Genomic DNA, 19804 nt, shown 5'->3' with positions numbered 1-19804 from the left:
GAGGATGTGACTGAGCACTTGTGAAGGCAATGGGGTGTGAATATTAAATTACCTCCAGGTATCTGAGACACTCCCCTTTGTTTGTTTGTTTATAATCACTCGGTTAACTGGAAAGATGCTGCCAGCCCTATTTAAGTAAAGTGGGAAGAAGCAGTAATAGTAACAGTTGTGGGGAAAAGGAGCAGCTTTAGAAAGGAGTTTCGAGTTGACAAATGACTGTGCACCTTAAATTACTTAAATACCCATTTAAGTATATTTAAATCCTGTGTTTTAGTAACTTGCCTATTATCTTCTTATTCTGTTTTTATAATCTGTGCCATGTTGGTGAGTTCATTGTGGCTCCCAGCTTGAAGAAAGCTTGATGATTTTGATGTAGTATCATATCATCACAGGATATTGTGAATAGCTGCCAGCAGAGCTCTGCTTACAGAGCATGTCCAGGCCAATGAAGATTCATGAACAGTATCAAATATTGTATAAGAAGGGGAATTTACACTAGTAGAACACTTTGAAGTAGTCATAACACACCTTTTTGCAGATCCTTTTTCCCCACTAAGGAAGAGAAGTTTTTTTTCACAGTGTGTTTTCCAGAACACAAATATGTATTCAGTGTTCCTCTTGAGTCTTCACAGCTTCCCTCAGTAACAGTGGGCACTGGGACTGACTCCTGGCAGTGGTCTCCATACAAGTCTCCCTTTCTCCCAGAGGTATCCCAAGTCTTGTTTCAGTCTCTGCTTTTGTAATGGATTTCAGAGAACTAAGTGCTTACTGCGTGGCCTTCCCAGGTAAAGACAATTAAAGGGAAAAGCAACAATCACACCTTGAATGTATCCTCTGCTAATGGGATTTTTCTGTTTTTTCTGCAATGGAATAACTGAGTCAACTCAGAAGTGATTTCTGAGTTGTACCAAAACCAGATGGATTGAAGAGTCATCCCAAAATCCTTCAATGGGAAATGAATTGTCCTTCCGTGGATGTCACCAGTGGCACATTACTTATCAATGAACAGTACTGGGAAGGGAGTGAAACACAGGAGTCTGGCTCAGGATAGGCAGATGAGGGAAGCTGAACAGTTTAAGATGTTTGGCTGTATCTGTTCAGAGATGCAGTTTAAGGACTTCCTTTGTTAAGTTGAAGGTGTTGGCCTCTGGTTTGTTTTCTAATCCACTTCTGAATTATTATTCCACAGTAGTTGTTAGAGCAGACATGGTCTTCAGGGAAGTGAAACAGAGCATCTGATAGTTTAACCTCATGTACTACTTCTTATAGGATGCTTTAAAGATAACCTTGGCATAAGCTCATGCCAGAAGCAGCATAAGGCTGGTTTTGGACTGTTATTCCAAGGGCATGTAAAGAAACAATATAAACTACTATGTCAGACCTGATGGTGCTGGAGGAACTGAGCTGCACATTACCAGACCTGCCCAGGGATACTTTAAAGACATTTTTCCCTCTGGCTGTTCAGCAGTTTTACACTTTGTTTAAGGATCAGGACTGTGTCACTTAGACTCCTTGGAAACACAGACTCAAATGGCACCACAACTGATTCAAGTCTCAATCCTTTCAAGGTAGATAAATAGACAGTGTGAAGTTTTTGTTCAGGTTTTTGTGCAAACACTTTCAAACAGATCAGAGAGATAAGTGAGCATTCTCAGACCCTAAAGGATCCCGCAGGAGCCTTTCCCCAATACTAGGCTTCTGTACTTTCCTACTCCCTGTCAACTGAACTGTGCTTGGATTTAGTTTTGGCCATTCTCTTTTATTCCAGCTGCAGGTTTATTTCAACTACAGTTTACAGTACATGAATATTCTAAACACAATCCCATGAATGATTCAATCAACTAATGTCACCTTGGAACTTGCCTCTCTTGAACAACAGTGTGAGATTATTCTGTCAAGTGACAATCTATAATGTCACTATCAAGCTATAGTCAGTGATGGATCAGAATCCTGAAGAACTTGCAGGGAGAGTACAAATTTTCTTCAAGTTTGTTATCTTGCATAGCAATACCTTTTTTTTCCTTGTAGAATTATTGAGTTCTTCCTAATCAGCCAGAAAGAAATTAAGAAGCGGATGTTCTGTAGTTTAAAGGAACAGATCATGTCCCAGCTGGTTACTTTGCGTTGCAGTTAGAAAAAGCTCAGGAAAATGTACAGAACTTACCATGTAGCACTCTAAAATATTCAGAAGCACTTGTGCTCAGAATACATTGATCCTGTCCCTGCTTGCCTTCAGAGAATTACAATGCAGTAGCTGATCTTGTGCAAGAGACTTGCTTTTTCATTGTGGGGAGTCTCACTGGGACAGAGACAAAAGCACACATGCAAGTCCCTTTGGAAGCTGAATCTTCTAAACTATTCAGACATGAACTTGTGGTTCCTGAAGAACACATTTGCATTTGCAGACACACAAAGCTGAATGGTATTGGAAACTCTGTGTCCAGAAAACGCTATGTGGACCTGGCAGTAGTTACCTATTCAGTATTCTTTGAACTCTTCTGGAAGTGGTAGGTGTTTCCCATAGTCAGAGAAGTGACTCATCTCAGCTGTGCTAACCAGAGGGTTGTAATTTATATGTGTATCATTCCACGTGCTAGGATCTCTTCCAAGGCAGCAGATTGTGATACAGGGTTACTCCATCTGTGTTTCAGGGATGACTGGGTAGATTGATTCACAGGGTAACCACCATGACTGTGTCTCCTCTAAATCACAGCATGTCCAAGCCAGATTGTTCTGAGCAGAGCCCTCCCTGAGCCTGGGTGCATAACACCTGTTCTGTAAATGGGAAAATATCTTCTCCAGGGGATACAGCCACGATCACAAGGCGATAGCTTCAGCTGGGGCTTGGGATCACATCCATTTAGAAGGAGTGGGAGAGTCACATCAAGTGGAATAAAAGTCAACTTTCCTATTAATGATTCCTCTGAAACTACAGGTACAAGCTAACACCATTTATTTTTTCACAGTTCAGTTTTACTATGCTCAGCTGAATCCTTTGCTTTGTCACCAGCCTAATATTTGGAGGCATCACCATTGGGGCAGGAATCGTGGGTATTATTGCTGGGGCAGAAGCTGCAAGACGTTTAAGGAAGATAAACAACAAAGCTGATCCTCTGATCTGTGCCTCAAGCATGTTCATTTCTGCCCTGTGCCTCTACATAGCTCTGATGGTGGCCCAGACAAACATCCTTTCCACTTTTGTAAGTGACAATTTGCAGAATGTCTTTTGGCATCCTAGGGAGAATGGGAAGGGGGAGGAGGAGGCGAGGGGTGGCTTTTTGCAGAATTCTCTGCAGTCTTCTAGACCATTAAGAGGTTTCAGTGACTTGTGACAAGGTATCCAGGTAAGCTGTGGGCTTTCATGCTCCCATAGCTGAGATCTGTCCTGTGAGAGCCACACTGGGCAGACAGAGCACAAAAACTGGGCCTGAGGTCCTGCAGAGTGCCCACACTGAAGAGAATAGTAACTATGCATTTAGCTCTGTTGGAACATGTCCCTTTTGCAAAAATGTAGTTAAAGCAAGTCTCAATCTTATGTTAATTTTTAATGCTTTGTGCCTAATTTAGTATTCTTATTTATTTTTGCTCTCTGAATACTTAAAGGTTGGTGTAGTTGGGACTGTAAAATACACACTGTTCTTCCTAAGAATAATTTAGCCTTCACCTTCAAAGCCCCAGATCACTAGCTGATCTTCAAAGTCAAGCTTTTGGCAATACAAACTGAAGTATAAATCACTTAAATTCCATTCTCAGTAAAAGGGAAAACAGAAGCTTACTAGGAATGACAAAAAATCCCTGTAAGAGGAAAATGAATGTAAACCCTATTTCAACTATCATCTGGTAACAGCTGGGGAAAGACTCCTGTGCATTTTTTCTGTGACTCCACAGCCAAAATCACCATGATTAACGTGTAAAGTAAATTACAGTAATCAACGGTTCTCTGCAAAAGGGCACTTTTGCATGTTTTTGGCTTCTAAGAATAATGCTTGTTCAAAGAGGTTTTCCTTCTGACTCCTCAGAAATGTGTATTCCTGTGGAAAAAAACACCTTTACACCAAGAGAAAACACAAGTGAATTGACCTGTCTGAGTGTGTGCACACAAAGTAAAATGTGAAATGTAAAGATTATTTTTGGATCCAGGAGTGGGGATCTGAGTGCCCAGAAGAATTAGCCATTGTCTTTTTCTCCTTCTCAGAGTCCCACATAGCTCCACTCATAGTGTGTTCCTCAGGGGATTTTTTGTCATTAAAGGTAGAGAACAACAGTTTAATTTGCCAGTCTGTGTTAGATGAGTCAATCAATATATTTGGTTGGACCTACCAAAACATACCTTTTATCGGAATCTTAGAATCACAGAATCATAGAATTAGGGTTTGGGGTTGGAAAGGACCTAAAAGCTCATCCAGTTCCACTCCCCTGACATGGGCAGGGACACCTTCCAGTAGAGCAGATTGCTCCAAGCCCTGTCTAACCTTGCCTCTAACACTTGCAGGGATGGGGCAGCCACAGCTGCTCTGGGCACCCTGTGCCACAGCCTCACCACCCTCAGAGGGAAGAATTTCTTCCTTATATCTAATCTAAAGCATTGTGAAGGAAAAGATGTCTGGATAATGGTCTAAACTAAGTATATCAGTGCTTCAAGGAACTTTTTCCCCCAAACTGGCTTGGAGAAGTAAAGAAATGAACAGAACAGACAAGAACCACAGGATGTATGAATATCCTAAGTCTATTATCTATATCTATTACCTGTAGATATCCTAAGTCTAGGATTTTAGGTACTAGGTCTGGCTCTCCTTAGGAGAATGTAAGCAACCCCTCCAAAAACATCTAAGTTTGTCACTGTGCCTTTCCTAGGCTGTGTTTTCATTAACCAGGGACAACATCTTAACCAAGACCTTACCAAACACAGTGCTGGCACCTGTTGTAACAATGTGCCATCAGTCTGATTAGTAGATAAAAATATTGTGCCAGATGCCATGTGACTTTGTGGCCTGTGTTTCTGAAGAGATTCTGCTTTCTAGCACTGCTTCACCTCAGTGGTGTAACTTCAATGCTTTCCTCAAGTCTTGCTTACTGGCTGCTCCAGTATGTGTCCAGGGCTGGCTGAAAGGGTTAACATTTTCTGAGGCCTCAGCTATAAGAACTCTTCGAGTGCCCTATCCCTTTTCCTCATGGCTGGGTCTCCATCTGTGATGGATTAGGGATTTCCCACAGGACACCAAGGTTTTGAGACTGCCTGTCTTGGAGTCCATTCCATTTTGGAAGTTCTCTCTCTGAAGGAGCCCTTAGAGCACTTGTACTGGCCCAGAGGTGTTCACTTGGCTTCATTTACATCCCTGTGCACTTTGTAAACCTGTGCTGAATGTTTCTCTTCCATGGATCTTGCTTGTCTCTTCTTGGGTTCAGTAGTTCATAGCAGTTAATTTGGGGGAGTGGTATATGTTTCCTATTTTGGCTCTTCTGCTGAGGATTTGTGACTCAAACACCTTCTTTGATTCTTTTCCCCACATTTAAGATGAAGTTAGTGTTTGTAAGCATAGACAGAGGTGTTTAATTTAGAAGTAATGGGTATGTAGGACAACTCTTACATAGATAAGCACAGTCAGTGAGCTTATCTTCAGTGTGCCTCATCTTCACAATATAGAAGGACAATGCAGAGTATAGTACAGTATAGTATAGTATAGTATAGTATAGTATAGTATAGTATAGTATAGTATAGTATAGTCACTGCTTTTTTTCTGTTTTGCAGATATTTATTGCATTTGGAGAATTGTTTTTGTCTGTAAACTGGGCTGTTGTGACAGACATACTGCTGGTAAGTGCTCATGAAACTATTTCCTTATTTCAAGGTTTTGACAACATAATATTGTTCCCAAGCCTGCTTCTTGGTGGCTTTCTGGGGACAGATGAACAAACTCCTACAGAGAATCCCCTTGTTGGCATTTTGCTTGGAATCACTGCCACAATGTACTGCTGGGCAAGGATGCCAGTGGCAATAAGGGTGTGGTGGTGCAGTAGTCCAAGTTATTATAATCCCAGGAAGATGTTCTGATTTGGATGGAACTCATGCACGTGGTACTCTCTAGTGCTGCCTGTACCCATAGTATTTTGGGCTTCTGTACAGCTCTATGTTGTCAGATATCTGTTAGAAAATGGTCAGCACCAGAAACAAGGTCATTTTGTGTCTATAATCAAGTTTTCTGTTTGTTTTCCAGAGGTTTGAAAGGATGATCCCAATGAGGCAACATTGATAGTCCATGAACTATTAGCAAGTTCCCTTAGTTCAGAATACAGTGCAGATGAATTCCAGCTCTTGCAAGCCCAATTCATAAGTAGTGCTACACTGCCAGAGCATCAGGCCAGCAGTGATGCTTAAGGGGCTCTTGGGAATTCCAGGACTGACATCACAAGCCAGGGAATAGCAGTGCATTATTTCATTTGGATTCTGTCATCAGTAATTTCTTTAGAAAGGAGTGATGTGAAAAGCACACATCTTGTAGCACAGTTTGTCTAGACTGTGAAGAGCAGCTTCTTTTTATAATTTCAAAGGTCTTTAGAGTTAGTAATTTTACTTGAGCTTTCACTGTAAATAAAAATTAGGCAACCTTTCATTTAGGTTGTAGATCCACAGTCACTAATAGATGTCTGTGTAAACCCTGGGGCAGATACTATGATTGCTGAACTACACAGATCATCATAGTCTTACCAAGTAGTTTATATGACTTTTTTTTTTTAATAATCCATAATATGAACAAGTTGAATATGCTTTTTTTCCTCAGCAAAACATGCAGTGTACTCTTTTGTTCAGAATAACTTTTCTGTCTCCAAACTTGTAAACAGTATTTGACTATGAAATTTTTCTTACAAAGTTGCAAACAGTGTTTGAATATGAAATACATCAAAGTTGCTCTGTCCATGTCTCTGGGATATTCTGGAAGCAGCTGGGCACTCCTGAAGTTCTGTGTGTTGATGTTCCCTCTCCTGTGGGCTGTGCTTTGTTTCAGTACGTGGTGACGCCGAGGCGACAGTCCACAGCCATCGCCCTGCAGATTTTGGTGAGCCATTTGCTGGGAGATGCAGGCAGCCCATACCTCATCGGGGTTGTAAGTGAACTCTCTCCTTATTGAATTTTCCTTAGGGTAAAACATCTAGAAACTGACAGACAGACACTCACAGAATTATAGGCACTGCTTGGTCCAAAACCAGAAATTACTCAAATTACTGGCCCTGAGTCCAGGACACAGAGACATGTTTCTAAACATTTTTACTTGCATGAAGCACTTGGTCCTGTGACACTGCTTGTAGGCATGAGTAGTTCTATGCAGTGTATAGAAATTTACCGACTCATAAATTTTTAGAGGCATACATTTTTTGCAGAGACAGTGTCATAGGATGTAAGCACTTTCTGCTAAGTTTGTGAGGAGTTTCATGGAAATTAATTCAATGTGTTAAAACCCAAGACTTAGTTAAAATCTTGAAGTTTGAAGTCTTGCAATTAGTCAATGGTGTCTTGAAAATCAGAACAAAAGTGGTGCAATGGTTGTCTTTAGATACTACTCGACCTTTAAATCTCTGGTCTCAAATCACCTGGACCCTGAATTCCCACATTCCTTGAGACCTGATTTCTCTGCTCTTCCTACATTTACTTGATCTTAGGTGCTTCTGTGCAAATCAGCCTCGTACTGCTTTCTCTGTGCAGTTCATTAATTTTAGTTCCAGTGAACTGTATCTGTCAGTCTCACTTCCTTCCTTCATTTATTTTAAAACACAGTAGCTAACAAAGCACCCATTTTGAGTTTTCTGTTTACTTGACATGGGAGATTGAGTCTTTGTTGGTGATTTAAAGTGTAGTTTGTATGAAAGTTTATTTAAAGAAGTTCACCCCCTGTTAACAGTGTCAGGGTTAGACAGGGCCAGCAATGCCCAAGTAAACTATACCTGTGCAGCTGCTGCTGGCCCAGCGACACAGGAGGTTCCCCTTGTCCTCAGCTGGATGAAACCCATGGTCTCAGCTGTATCATCTGTCTGGCAGAGAAGAGAGCCTCTCTCCCTGAGGGATTACCCCTGCTGACTTCCTTATTTTTTTGCAAATGAAGAAACCACTTTGCTGCTTGGTGTTAGGAAACTCCTGCTCTCACACATGTCTGACTGTACGTGTGTGGGAGCACAACCACCAACATCCCTGTGGAAAATGGCTGAGATGGGATGCAAAAATGGGAGGTACTCCAAAAGCTGAAATACTTCTTCTTCATTCTCACTGTGACCAATCTATTGATTTAAGCTTTCTACCTGAAAGATTAAACTGTTTGTGCCTCTTGCCCTCTGTCCTTTGCCCTCTTTGGGGCACGGGCAGAACTGAGACTTTGTGCTGCATCCTGCCTGTCACTGTGTGCAGGACCTGCAGAAGTCACCTTAAAGAGCAGTTCTTGAGAGAGTGAAGACCAAAAAAGCTTATCCAGATGAGATTAATCTCAGGTAACCTTGTAACTTCACTCAGAACAGAGGCAATAAACCCAGGAATAAAACTACTGTGTGTCCAAGTGGGTTCCTGTGTACTGAGCACCCACATTGTCCTCTGGAATGTTCTGTGAGCCCATACACCAACACTTCCCATGACTGCTGTTGGTTAAACACCAAATCTTCTGCTTTCATGTCCTGATAGTGTTTCCTAACCTGCTTCAGCCAAACCTTTAGTTTAAAATCTGGCTGAAGAATCAGGGAATTTTCTTTTTCAGAGCCTATTTTTCTTCCCTCTGCACTCCAGAGATTTTTTCACTAAGCATTTTAAAATTAAATGCATTAGGTTTGTATCATGGCTATTATGCTTGCTGTAGTCCCTAGGTACCCATTTAGAGTTGATCTTCCTCTTATCTTCCTAAACTGTCATAAATAATCATAGAAACCCAGCAAAGGTTGAAGAGTCTTGTATTTATGCATTTCAAGTCACACAGTATATTCTAACATTCAAGAACAAATGTGGGAATAAAAATGACTGCTTTCACCATTTAACTTTTTGTTTATGTTAAGAAGAGATTTCAAGATCCTGGGTTAAGTGTTGAATCTTACTGAGTTTCTGGAAATCAGATTTTCCTTCTGTCTACAAAAATAAAATTCATGTGTATCATTTATAGCCTTTACATCCTCATTCTCCCACCAGTGCAAAAAGCACCTGCCTGGTATTTTCTTCCTCCCACTTACTCACAATGTCACTCTGTAACTCCTCAAATGCCTTTTGGCTCAAAAGCAGACCCCAGTCTTGTCTTAGATTAATTTCCACCTTTTCCCTGTCTTAATGAGTGTTGTTGCTTGTGCCTGTATTGCTGCTTGACTCCCTGTTTCTATACATTGGATGCCAATAAGGGAGGCAGAAGGTTACCAAATAGGATCAAGAAATGCCAAAGTTCACTGCCAAATGCCCATCCTGTGCTGGCAATCTGGAGATGGGCTAGGAAATGGTAAAATATGTTTCCTGCTGGAGGCACTGAAGGTGTAAAACAACATGAGATTTCTTGACCCTTTGGAAGCTGGAGAGCAGTGCAGTACAGGTGTGTTGGGTACTGAGTTTGCCAAACTTTGGGAGCAGACTCTCATCCCTGTCTGCCTCTTTTATTCTTTTCAAGGCCCACACTGTAAAGAGTGTGTTTAAAGCAGGAGAGTTTGGAGGTGTTATTCCAGATTAATGGCAGCCTTGTTCCCTCCCCAGATCTCCAACGCTATCCAGGCCAGGAACATCCCATCGCTGCAGTGGAGTTTCCGGAGCATGCAGTACAGCTTTGTCACCTGTGCTTTTGTTGGGGTCTTTGGAGGAGGCTTTTTCCTCCTGACATCTTTCTACGTCGAGGAAGATCGGAAAGAAGCACAGAGGCTCTGAGGTGTCTGTGTGTCTTTATAATTTTGAAACTCAGATGTGGTGACCTGCTGGACACCAGCCATGGTATTGTCTCTGTAACATTAAACCATGTTAATGTCTGCCTTATGGTAATGCCACGTCAGTCTCTATTAAAAAGAGAAGGGCAAAATCCCAGTGAAGTCTCAGATTAAACAAACCTTCCACATTGACCAAAACAGACCACACAGCTCACAAGCAAAATTGCTGTTAGTGCAAAATGCTGCAGTACATGGAAGTAACATCCTTTACTGTAATGCACCCCTGCACACTTCATGGAACATGAGGTTCTTTCTCTACTCTGATCTTTCTCAGCCCTGTAGAACCAGTCCTGTTTCTCTGTAGCACTTCTCCCTCTTCCCTAAAAGAAATCATGTTCAAAGTATAAAAGATTTAGAAAAAACTTTTGAATTGGACAGAGCCCTGTCCTCAAGCACCTGGATTCTTACAGCCCTCTTCTGCTCGGACTTGGTTTTCCAGGTACCAGCAATGAACTGTCCCTCAAAGGAAGATGAACTCTGGGGAGAGATTTGCACAGAAGCAAAGAATGTCCTCCCTTTTTTCTTTCCTTTTTTGCTTAATGAGATACAGCTGGGGAAAAGGCCAAATCACAATTCCTCCATATGGCATAAAATCCTGTGTACTGAATTTTTGGATGCTTTTGACTGCGAATCAAAAATTGCTCACGCATTGGCATATGGCAACTCTCCTCCCCCATCCATAACCAGGCCCTTGTCCTCTGTGGGCTGGGGAGCTCCAGAGGGTGTTTTACAGAGCTGTCACCAGCATGACTGCTGACCTCAACAGGGCAGGAGCTTTTGAGGCACATCATCTCCTGGAGATTAGGGAGGCCTGTAAGTTCTCAGCAGGATGAGATTTGCCTGTAGAATTTGGAAAATGTAGGTAGTAAAAAGAGTGTTTTAAGTTGTCTAAAATGACCAAGAGAAGCAAAACCGATCAAAGTCATGTCAGATTCAAGACCAGAGGGTTGTGATAATTTTATATATAACATCTTAATGGCATGCCTCTTCCTAATACTTGGAGGCTCTTCACTGTATCTTTAGGCCTTGGGTAAGTATCTCCTCTCATGAGCGAGCAGTAGTACCTGTAAAACTACTTAACTATAACTGTCCATTTGAGCTCTTATCTCCAAAGTGAAGGGGATTTGGGATGTGCTATCTGCTGTCACAATATCATGCCAGGTACCAAACAAAACATGACCAGTGTGGCCAAGTTCCATTGTTTGTCCTGGCTTAGCTCCCAGTAGCACCTTAAAGCCTAAGCTCGAGGAAGATATTGGCCAGTGAATTGTAAAATGTTGTGAATCTTGCATGGTTCTCCCAGTAAATCATAAGGATCATAAAGCACAATATTCCTGTAATGACTGTGAATGTCTAATGTCACTGTAAATAGCATAATTCAGCTACTGCAGGTTTTTGTTCTTGCCTCTGTCTACCTAATGTTTAAACAATCTGTTCTGAAATCTGACTTAAACCTAGGGAGTGAAATGTGACCATTGTGGGAAATAATAGAGAAATTTGGGGATATTCAGTGAGAGTGTAATAACTGTCTTTAAAATAAAAGTTTGTATTCTGAAAGATTGAGCAACTTTTTCTGGTTGTAAAAACTAGCTAGGGCCATTATACCACTGACCTTTTGGAAACCCCTGTGCTGCCAGAGAGCTCATATCCAATAAGGGATTTTTGCTATTGGTTATGAATGCTTGCAAAGGTCCTAAGTGCTTCAGCCATTGCAGGATTTCAGCAGCTCCACTTGCTTCTCTATCAGTACATTCTGGATTTACCCTACAAACTGTTGAGCAATTTTTCACTTTTGTTATGTCAGCATTAAATTCCTCCTTAAAAAATTAATCAGGAGAGCTGCATCTGGCACACTGTGCAGGCACGTATTTGACATATGAGCAAGAAATGCCAAATGCTGATCTGTAATGGTACAAGCAGTCCATGGCAAACTCCTCCCTCCTCCTACTCCAATCTCCTCTGTGAAAGTCAGTGCCTAGAAATGAGCAGGATCACACTGACTAGTCATCCCATCTTTTTGAATGCCTCTCTCTTTTGAGTTCAATTTATGGGCAAAGGATGTGTATTTTTGTTATTTTTTTTTTCTGCATTTAGCAGGACTAACAACTGGATAATCTGAGCTGTGCCTGGGCCTCCCTGGAGTGGCCCTGTCCTGTCTCACTGAGATCTGCTGGCAGAGGCCATGGAGAGATGCAGCACCTGTGTGGAACAGCCCAGGGAGCCTCTGCCTCCATGGCAGGGAAGCTGTTTCCATCAGCTGCTTGGTCCTGTCTATTAAAGATAGAACTTCATCACTAGGATTTGTATGAGGAGTAGAATTTCTTAACATTTTCTACATATCTTGATTTTGCTTCTTAGTGGGTGTCACCAAATTCTGCATGGAGGGGTTCCCTTAGTGCTGGAGGGGGCTGTGCTGCACTGTAGCTATTTTAGACATTACAGTCTTTTCATGCCACCAACAGCCTGTGTTAGGGAAAGTCACAGAGTCCTAGCACATGGCCAGTGGAAGAACTGAGATTTTCAGGCCTCAACTGAAATACCAGTTATTTTCTATGGTTCTAATTAAGTACGAGAAAAAAGGAGGGCTTTAAATACAGTTACTAAATCAGCTGCTCTGTCTACATTGGAAAGAGCTGCTGCTGGTTATTGAGATTGCTTGTTTTGCAACATTCTTGCTGCAGGGAATCTGTCCCTAGCAGTAACTGAATGACAATCAAACAAGTTGTCAAGATGTATATTTTCTCTAATTGTTTGTGTATTCTCCTCCTACCCTTAATACTTGTTCTTTGCTCTTTCCAGTCAAGACAGTGATTAAGAGGCACTTTGAAACAGCTCCAAAAGGTGGGATTTTTTAAGTCCATTCAGGTAATCCTTGTGATCTTTTCCTCCCCTTCCCTCATTCCCAAAGCAGGGACAGATGATCTTTATTGCTGTTTGTGTGGATATTTTTTTAGCAAGTTTTAGAGCTCTGCTTTGCATAAAAATTGCCTTCAGAACTGTGATTATTTCTAGGTTCTGCCAAATGCCAAATGCCTGTAAAGTGGACAGGACATATCTAAGTCACAATATCAGGCTGTGTAACCACTTTTCCAGAGGGTTCACTTCTTCCACTAGTGATGTGGTGTGACATTGCTGTCAGCAGATTTTTAATTGCCAAAGATGTTTCATGTAACTTTTTCTCTCCTTTCTACACCAGTAGCCCTGTGCTCTGCTCTGGAAGGGATTTCACAGCACCTCAGGAACTCCCCGTGCCACAGCTGAAGGTGCAGATGGGAGAGCTTGGCCTCCCAGGCAACAGATTTGGAGATCCTGTCTGGGCTGCTCTCCTAAGAACATCTTGTGGTTTATTCCTCTTTGCCCTCATTACTTCTGCAGCTGAAATGTCTTCTGCAAACTATTTTCCAGAACAGCTGTGAACTTTATAATGCTGCTGATGTAGCTATGGGTGTCAAAAGTGGGGAACAAAGCTCAGGGGATGGTTCAGAAGGGCCTGTGCTGAGCCTGGGTCAGTTATGACTACTCAGAGTTGTACCAACCCTCATGTCTGGTTTTTTACTAACTCATTCCTAACTTCCACTGAAAAATTCAGCAGCTGCACACGTGCCCTGGGTCAGTACTCCAGCAGTGAAAATTGGTGTTTCCCCCCATATTCTATTTCAGAATAGATGGCTGAATTCTGTCTTGTTCTTCTCCCCTGCACTTGTCTCCCCTTGCAGCCCTGCACTGCCCAGTGACTGGAGCTCACCTGGTGCCTTTACCATTAGGTACATGTGTCCTCTTGGCTCAGAATCTATAGAATTTCTGTATGGAAAGTAAGCTAAAGGAGATAGACACTCTCCACCTGAGAACAGCATTATAGGAGTGCAGAAAGGCCCAATCAGCCATATTTATGCTGTAGCTGATTTTAATTTTTCTTAGCAGTAGATCCATCACCTTTGCTTTTTCTTTCCCTTCCCCACAATACAATGCATGTGCAGTGTCTGTTGAAATAAATTATGAAATAACTAAGAAAGCTAAAAGTCCTCCATTATCCCCAAACTTTCATGGCAAAAGTTTTCTTGAGAGAGCCTTCTGCTGGTTTGCAAACACAGTTCATTCTTCAGGCCTTCTTTGAGCACTGGGTTCTCTCATTCTGCCTGTGAGGGTGCCTGGAACTGGGGAGCAGTCACCTCATCCCTTGGAATAGGCAAAAAAAAACGTGAAAGAAGAGTGTCTGTGGGGCCCTGCCAAGTCAGGCTGGCATTCAAATAGCTGGAACTGGCTGTATTCCATTACAAGAGAGCCACTGGATTCATCTCAGTGCTATAATTGCCCTCATTGTAATCCAATAAAGCCTTGGAAAGGTTCTTAGAAAGCTTTTGGCTTATAAGGGAAACAAAGGTTAATATGAGGAGGCTCTTGATCCTGATGCTGTGTAGCTGATCAAAATTGTGTGGGTCTCACTTTGTGTAATTTCATGTTTCCCAACAGTTTTGTTATTAGTATGTAAATTGCCTACATACCCTGCAAGAGTCAAATGGCTGTAATTGGAGAGATTAATATACATTCTGTCAAATCCCATTGTGGGAAGGTGCTTTGTAAATGCCCTGTTGGAAGTGCCCAGGTTTGGAATGTGTCTGTATCCCAGCAGGCCCGACCCTGCCAAGGGAGCTGGAGCAGGCTTGGGAAACACACTCTGTCTCCCCAAAACCAGGAGTCTGTGCAATGAACAAACCCAGCCTGCCCAGGACTCAGCCCACACTGTGGCACCAAGGTCTGACTTTATCTGCTCTGGTGGGTCTTTTCCTACAGTTAATATTTTTCTTTATTATTGTGAAAAATTCTTTTACATTTAATTCAGAGGTAAATTTACGCATTCATTTATGCAGGTATAATTTGCTTTTCAGTATCAAATGTGTTGGGCAGTAAGCTTGAAACTGATGTAAAAGGATGGAGAGAATAATTTTTGAAAGTGCTGATTTCAAGCTACCTGTTTAATTCTACCAGCATGTACCCTAGGAAGGGGCCTGACTTCTTTCTTTTTTCATTTTTCTTTTTTCATTTCTGTTTTCCCAAGAGCCCGGCATCCCTCAGTTCCTAAGGAAGGTGGGTTAAGTCACTGTGTGATCAACACTGAAGATCAGGCCATTTGCTTAAAGATTTAATTATTGGTTTAGGAGCCTAATCTTAGTTACATGCATTTGAAATCTTAGTTGTAGGCATTTTCTTTAGAAAAAGAAAGGAAAATACCCTGCTTCTGTTTCAACAGGAAAATACCTGTTGCTTCTTGAGGCAAACCTGCCTTAAACCCAAGTTGAGCTTCCTACTCCTTCCCCATTTTATTTCCTGATGTGACAAACGTCTGCCCTCCAGTGATGCTGGGGAGGTGCAAGAAAAAAATCCAAATGCATCCTCCTGCTCCTCCTGCTCCTCCTCACCTCTGGACTTTATTTCTAATGACCCTGGAAAGCCAGTGTTAAAACTCATTTGTTCAGAGGGGCTGTGACACCTGAGCTGCAGCAAGGACCTGTGTATGTCAGACAGGCACATGCTGAAGGCAGTGGAGGTTGCCAGAGGGACAATCTGAGCTGTTTTTTGCTGCCCAGTCAGGCTTTGCTCCACCCTGTTCTCCACTAGCCAAAGGCTGAGCCCAGGGGTGAGGATGGATAATGTTATTCTGTATCTTCAGGCTTCTTTCCAGTGGGAGCTGCCCCACTCTTCTGGTGTCAGCTGTGGACAGGACAAGGTGTTTGACAGGAGCAGGCAGGGCCATCAGCCCTGTAAGGATGGCCCTTTGCTGCTGCTCTCCCTTCTCTCTGGGAGTCCTGGCTGTGGGAAACATGTCACAGCAGGCAGGGAGAGCTGAGGGCCCCAGGGGAAGCAGTCACTTGTCCCTGCAGAGGGACAGGAAGGAGCACTCACAGGGGTGTGAGCCAGAGCAGAGAGGGCTGGCAGGTGTGCCCAGCACGCAGCCAGATGGGAGGCAGGGAGCAGCTGGAAGTGCAGGGAGAAGTGAGCAGTAATAGGAACAAATGGGAGGAATGTCCTTGTTCGTGCACTGACATCCAGCATCCAATTCAGCAACAATCTTGTTAGGATTTCAAAGAAATGTCCAAATAAATTTGTTCTTTTAAGGGATTTGTTTTAATTCTTTATCAAAATAGGAATTATATGTGCATTTCCCCCTCAGCCCACTGTTTTAATAGGATTACCTTTAGCATCAACCCCATGGACTCTTTAATTTTTCATTCCAGACCTTCTATGTGCAGCTGTCTCAGCAGATCCAATCAGGTGCATTTCATTGCTCAACAGTACAGAGGAAATTAATTTTTCTGGTGAGGGGAAAACACAGTGAATAGCTGGATTCCCCTCCTCAAATACCATCTGCAATCAGTTTTGTGTTGCAAATGAAGTCAATGTTTTCCTGGGTCAGAGGTGCCTGATTATTCATAGCACTTTCATTTCCAGCAGCAGAGTCATCCCATCCCTGCCAATCATCCTTCTGTTTTGTGTTGGGTTTATTCTACAGTGCTCTGAGGTTTGCAAATCTAGCTGCTCTCCAAACTCCTCCTGTTCTTTGTTGCTTTTCCTGGGCTAGTGCCAGCAGTTCTCAGCTTCTGAAGAGACCAACAGGAGGACTTTGGCACCAGTATTGCAGTTTTCTCCCATCTTTTGAAATTATGTCTCTTGAAAAAAGAATTAAATGGGAGGGAAGAAAGAGAATAATACTTAATTCACTTGTAAGTAACCAAAAAAAAAAAAAAAAAACCCAACTGAGCAGTATTTTACTGAGAGGGAACAGTGTCATCTGTAGAGTTGCTTTTAATGGTAGTAAAGCCCAGAGAAGTGTCTAGGTCAGGTAGAGCTGGGATTTGAACCTGACTGAACTCTCAGGGTGTTTGTTCCCTGCTCAGTGCTTCCCTCTGAGGAGTGTCCAGAGCTGACACTGTGGCAACAGCCACAGGCAGGTTCAGGGTGTCCCTTATGCTTGTCCCTGGCAGTGGTGCCCTTGGATTTCCAGCACTTTTCCTAACATAGATTAGAGGAGCAATGGAGTTTTAGTGCCATTCAGCAAACTGCCCATGCCTTGTAGGGAGGGGAACTCATGGAACTGTGATCCAGCCTTGCACCCTCAAGTACTTTTAAGGTGCTCTGCACAGATCTGTTTAGAAAGGTTTTAAGAGAGTTCCAGTGTAGATGCTGATAATTAAAATGCTAATTAAAAATATTCCCAATGGTATTCACTGACAGTGTTGCCAGAACAGGTGAGATTTCAATTCTCTTGCTATTCCTTTTAGAACTAGAGGAGTGTTCTGCACTGAGTTGAGATGAACTGAGCCATGAATATTTCAAGGCATTTACTTGCTGACTTTTCTCCAGATTTCTTTAGTTTCACTTTTTCATCTCCTCAAGACTGTTCTGAAAGGCCTTGAGGTAACAGCCACGAGTGCAAGGACGTGTCAGTGAGGGGCCCCAGACAGTGCCATCTCCAAAGTCAGACCTTCATGGACACCAAAGTAAAGATTTCAAATACTCAATTCTTGCAGCCTAAAGTAGCACAAAACAGGTGAGTGTTCTCAGGAGAGCCCCCTGCTCTGCAGGTTTGATTGGCAGGAATTCAAAATGCTTTGAGTGCTATAACCTGAAAGTAGGAAATAGCACAGGAAGTTGGGACTGTAACGAGAAGAAAGCTGAAGATGGGAAAATCAAAGGAGTGGAATTTGGATTAGAGGGATCCTCAGAAAGCAGAAAAGGGGCTGCCACTTGTCTGAGTAAAAGTTGCACTCTAGTGAGGTGGGCAGCTGTTGGCTTTCACACAGGGATGCCAGGACAAAGGTTTGATGGCTTCTGTCCCTGGAGTGTGGGATCTCTGGGACTGCAGGACATGCAGGTTTCACATATTTTTCTTGACTAGATCCTGTGTCATGAGGGATATGGACGGGAACTCTCTTCAAAATGGCAAGTTAATGTAAACTTTAGAAAAATCAATTTTCTGTAGCCAAGAGGAATGCTGCTTTCAGCCTTCCCTTGGAAGTGCCAGCTGAAGTATTTCCAGAATCAGCAGGTCTTACTGGAGCAGTGTGCAGGAGTGGTGGTGAAAGGAACCATCTGACAGAGGAGGAAGGAGTGCAAAAGTGGAAGAAGGTGAACATACACTAAACCAGAATGTCTGAAGGTAATGAAATGTAAAATAATTCAGGTTAATGAAGCTTTCAATGAAATAAATTTATGCTAAACTCTGGAATCCTGCACTGCCTCTTCCTTAGATCAAAGAATTTTGTATTCCTCTGATGCTTACAGGTAACAATGAAGAATATAATTGCTGCCCAAACATTGCTTTCCTTCACACCTTGTGATAACCATGGGCTGGGCTTAGTTGTAAAAACTGATGTCTGTGACACTGCTTTTTGAAGTGAGGTAGGAGGTTTGGAAACAATTTAGGTCTGTTTATAAAATCAGGATGTTGTTCAATGTCTGTTTCTGGTTGCATTATAATTTTATGGATACAGAAAACACTGCAGTCTGATGTTTAACATGTACACACACAAAATACAGTCCTGAGGAGATATTGGGACTCCAGCTTGACTTGAGCCAGTGGAACAGCTGTAAAATACATCTGTAACTGCTGTACCCACAGGGCACCTTCCTACAGCCCAGCAGTGCTGTGTTCACTGCAAGAAAACATTTCCAAAGGTTTTTGGTGGGCAAGAAGAAAAAAAAATCCCTGACATGAATGAAAGTTACTTTAAAGATCCTCAGGGAAGTGTTTTAATCTAAAATTAGGCAGTAGCTTTAAACCCTGTACAGTTTCTTTCATTTTTTCTTGAAGTAACTCCAGCTGGTCCCTGATTGAAGCAAGAGACTACTTTTTCTCTGATCTGATAAAACTACTCCTTCATCTCCCCTGATTGAAGATGTTGCAAAATTTCAGTGAAAACAGGATTTTTGGTTAATATCTTCAAAAACTGCTTATACACAGCAATGATGACTAACTTTGAGTTATCTTATATTGTCATGGTCTGGTTGAACAAGGTGCAAGGTTTCACTTTGAATTACTCTGACACATGAAAGAAAAATATGGATTTAACCACTGGAAAATTAATTGCAGAATCCCCAGGAGCTGCCTAAAGACATCCTGAGTGTTCCAGAATAATTTGCCTCTTCAGAGGAAGGGAAGGCCAGCATTCCTACAGGATGGAGGTACTGTGTAGAGGAGCTGGGAAAATCTGATCCCATTAACGGGGGGGAGGTAGATGGAACTGACTCTTGACTGTTGCTTCCAAACAGTTGGAGCTGGAGCAAAGCAAACTCTTACTTCTTGGTGGTGCTCAGATGGGCCATCTGTCCCTCTGTGACAGCAGCAGGGACACAGGGAACACAGAGAAGGGTCTATTGGCCCGGCACAGCTCCTGCTCCTAAAATGTCTCATCTGGTGAAAATCAGCTTTAGGAGTATTTTGTAGAGCAGCTTCAGTGGCAACAAGCCCATTTTCTGAATTACAGGATAAAATACACAATAAAGGACATGTGTTGATTAATTTTAGAAATACATGTAATGATCTGAAGGAGAAAGTGAATTACCTAATTGGAAACAGGAATGAAGAGCCTTTTCCACAGGTGCTGGAGTGTGTCTGAGTCTGTCAAGAGTAAACAACCCTTGTCTGCTGGAAGACTGGCCAAGCCCAGTGCCACTCAGCACCCTGCTTTAAAAAAATAAAGGGTCTTGCTCTATTCTGTGATTAAAAGGCTTGAAATGACACAAGGCAAATCTATCCACCTGCTTTTAAAGACACTGACCTGGCTGTAAGGGAGGGAAAGAGCTGCACACTCCCAGCCAACCAAGGGGAGGGATATTTTAACATCTCTGTGTGAGACTGTCTGGGGCTCTCCAGGGTCAG

General features: G+C 42.4%; 1 protein-coding gene and 1 long non-coding RNA gene across 11 annotated transcripts in view; both read left to right on the top strand.

Moving 5' to 3' along the window:
* Positions 1-10371, top strand: part of SPNS3 (SPNS lysolipid transporter 3, sphingosine-1-phosphate (putative)) — a 35001-nt gene extending 24630 nt beyond the window's left edge. For 9 of the 10 annotated variants that reach the window (XM_053995485.1, XM_053995483.1, XM_053995486.1 and 6 more), the window contains 4 exons: positions 3011-3200; positions 5750-5815; positions 7005-7103; positions 9704-10371. In XM_053995485.1, the coding sequence (XP_053851460.1) occupies positions 3011-3200; positions 5750-5815; positions 7005-7103; positions 9704-9871 (523 nt within the window). In that variant the 3' untranslated portion in view covers positions 9872-10371. The remainder of the gene's footprint in view (positions 1-3010; positions 3201-5749; positions 5816-7004; positions 7104-9703) is intronic. The other variant, XM_053995484.1, reaches the window with a different exon arrangement.
* A 6668-nt stretch (positions 10372-17039) lies between these two features.
* On the top strand, positions 17040-19085 carry LOC128817424 (uncharacterized). Its single transcript, XR_008440189.1, has 3 exons — positions 17040-18082; positions 18208-18324; positions 19016-19085. It is a non-coding gene; the product is annotated as an uncharacterized LOC128817424 (long non-coding RNA).
* The last annotated feature ends 719 nt before the right edge of the window (positions 19086-19804 follow it).

The sequence above is a fragment of the Vidua macroura genome, chromosome 20, assembly GCF_024509145.1.
Source record: "Vidua macroura isolate BioBank_ID:100142 chromosome 20, ASM2450914v1, whole genome shotgun sequence".
NCBI lineage: Eukaryota > Metazoa > Chordata > Aves > Passeriformes > Viduidae > Vidua > Vidua macroura.
This window is presented reverse-complemented; position numbering and strand designations above follow the sequence as displayed.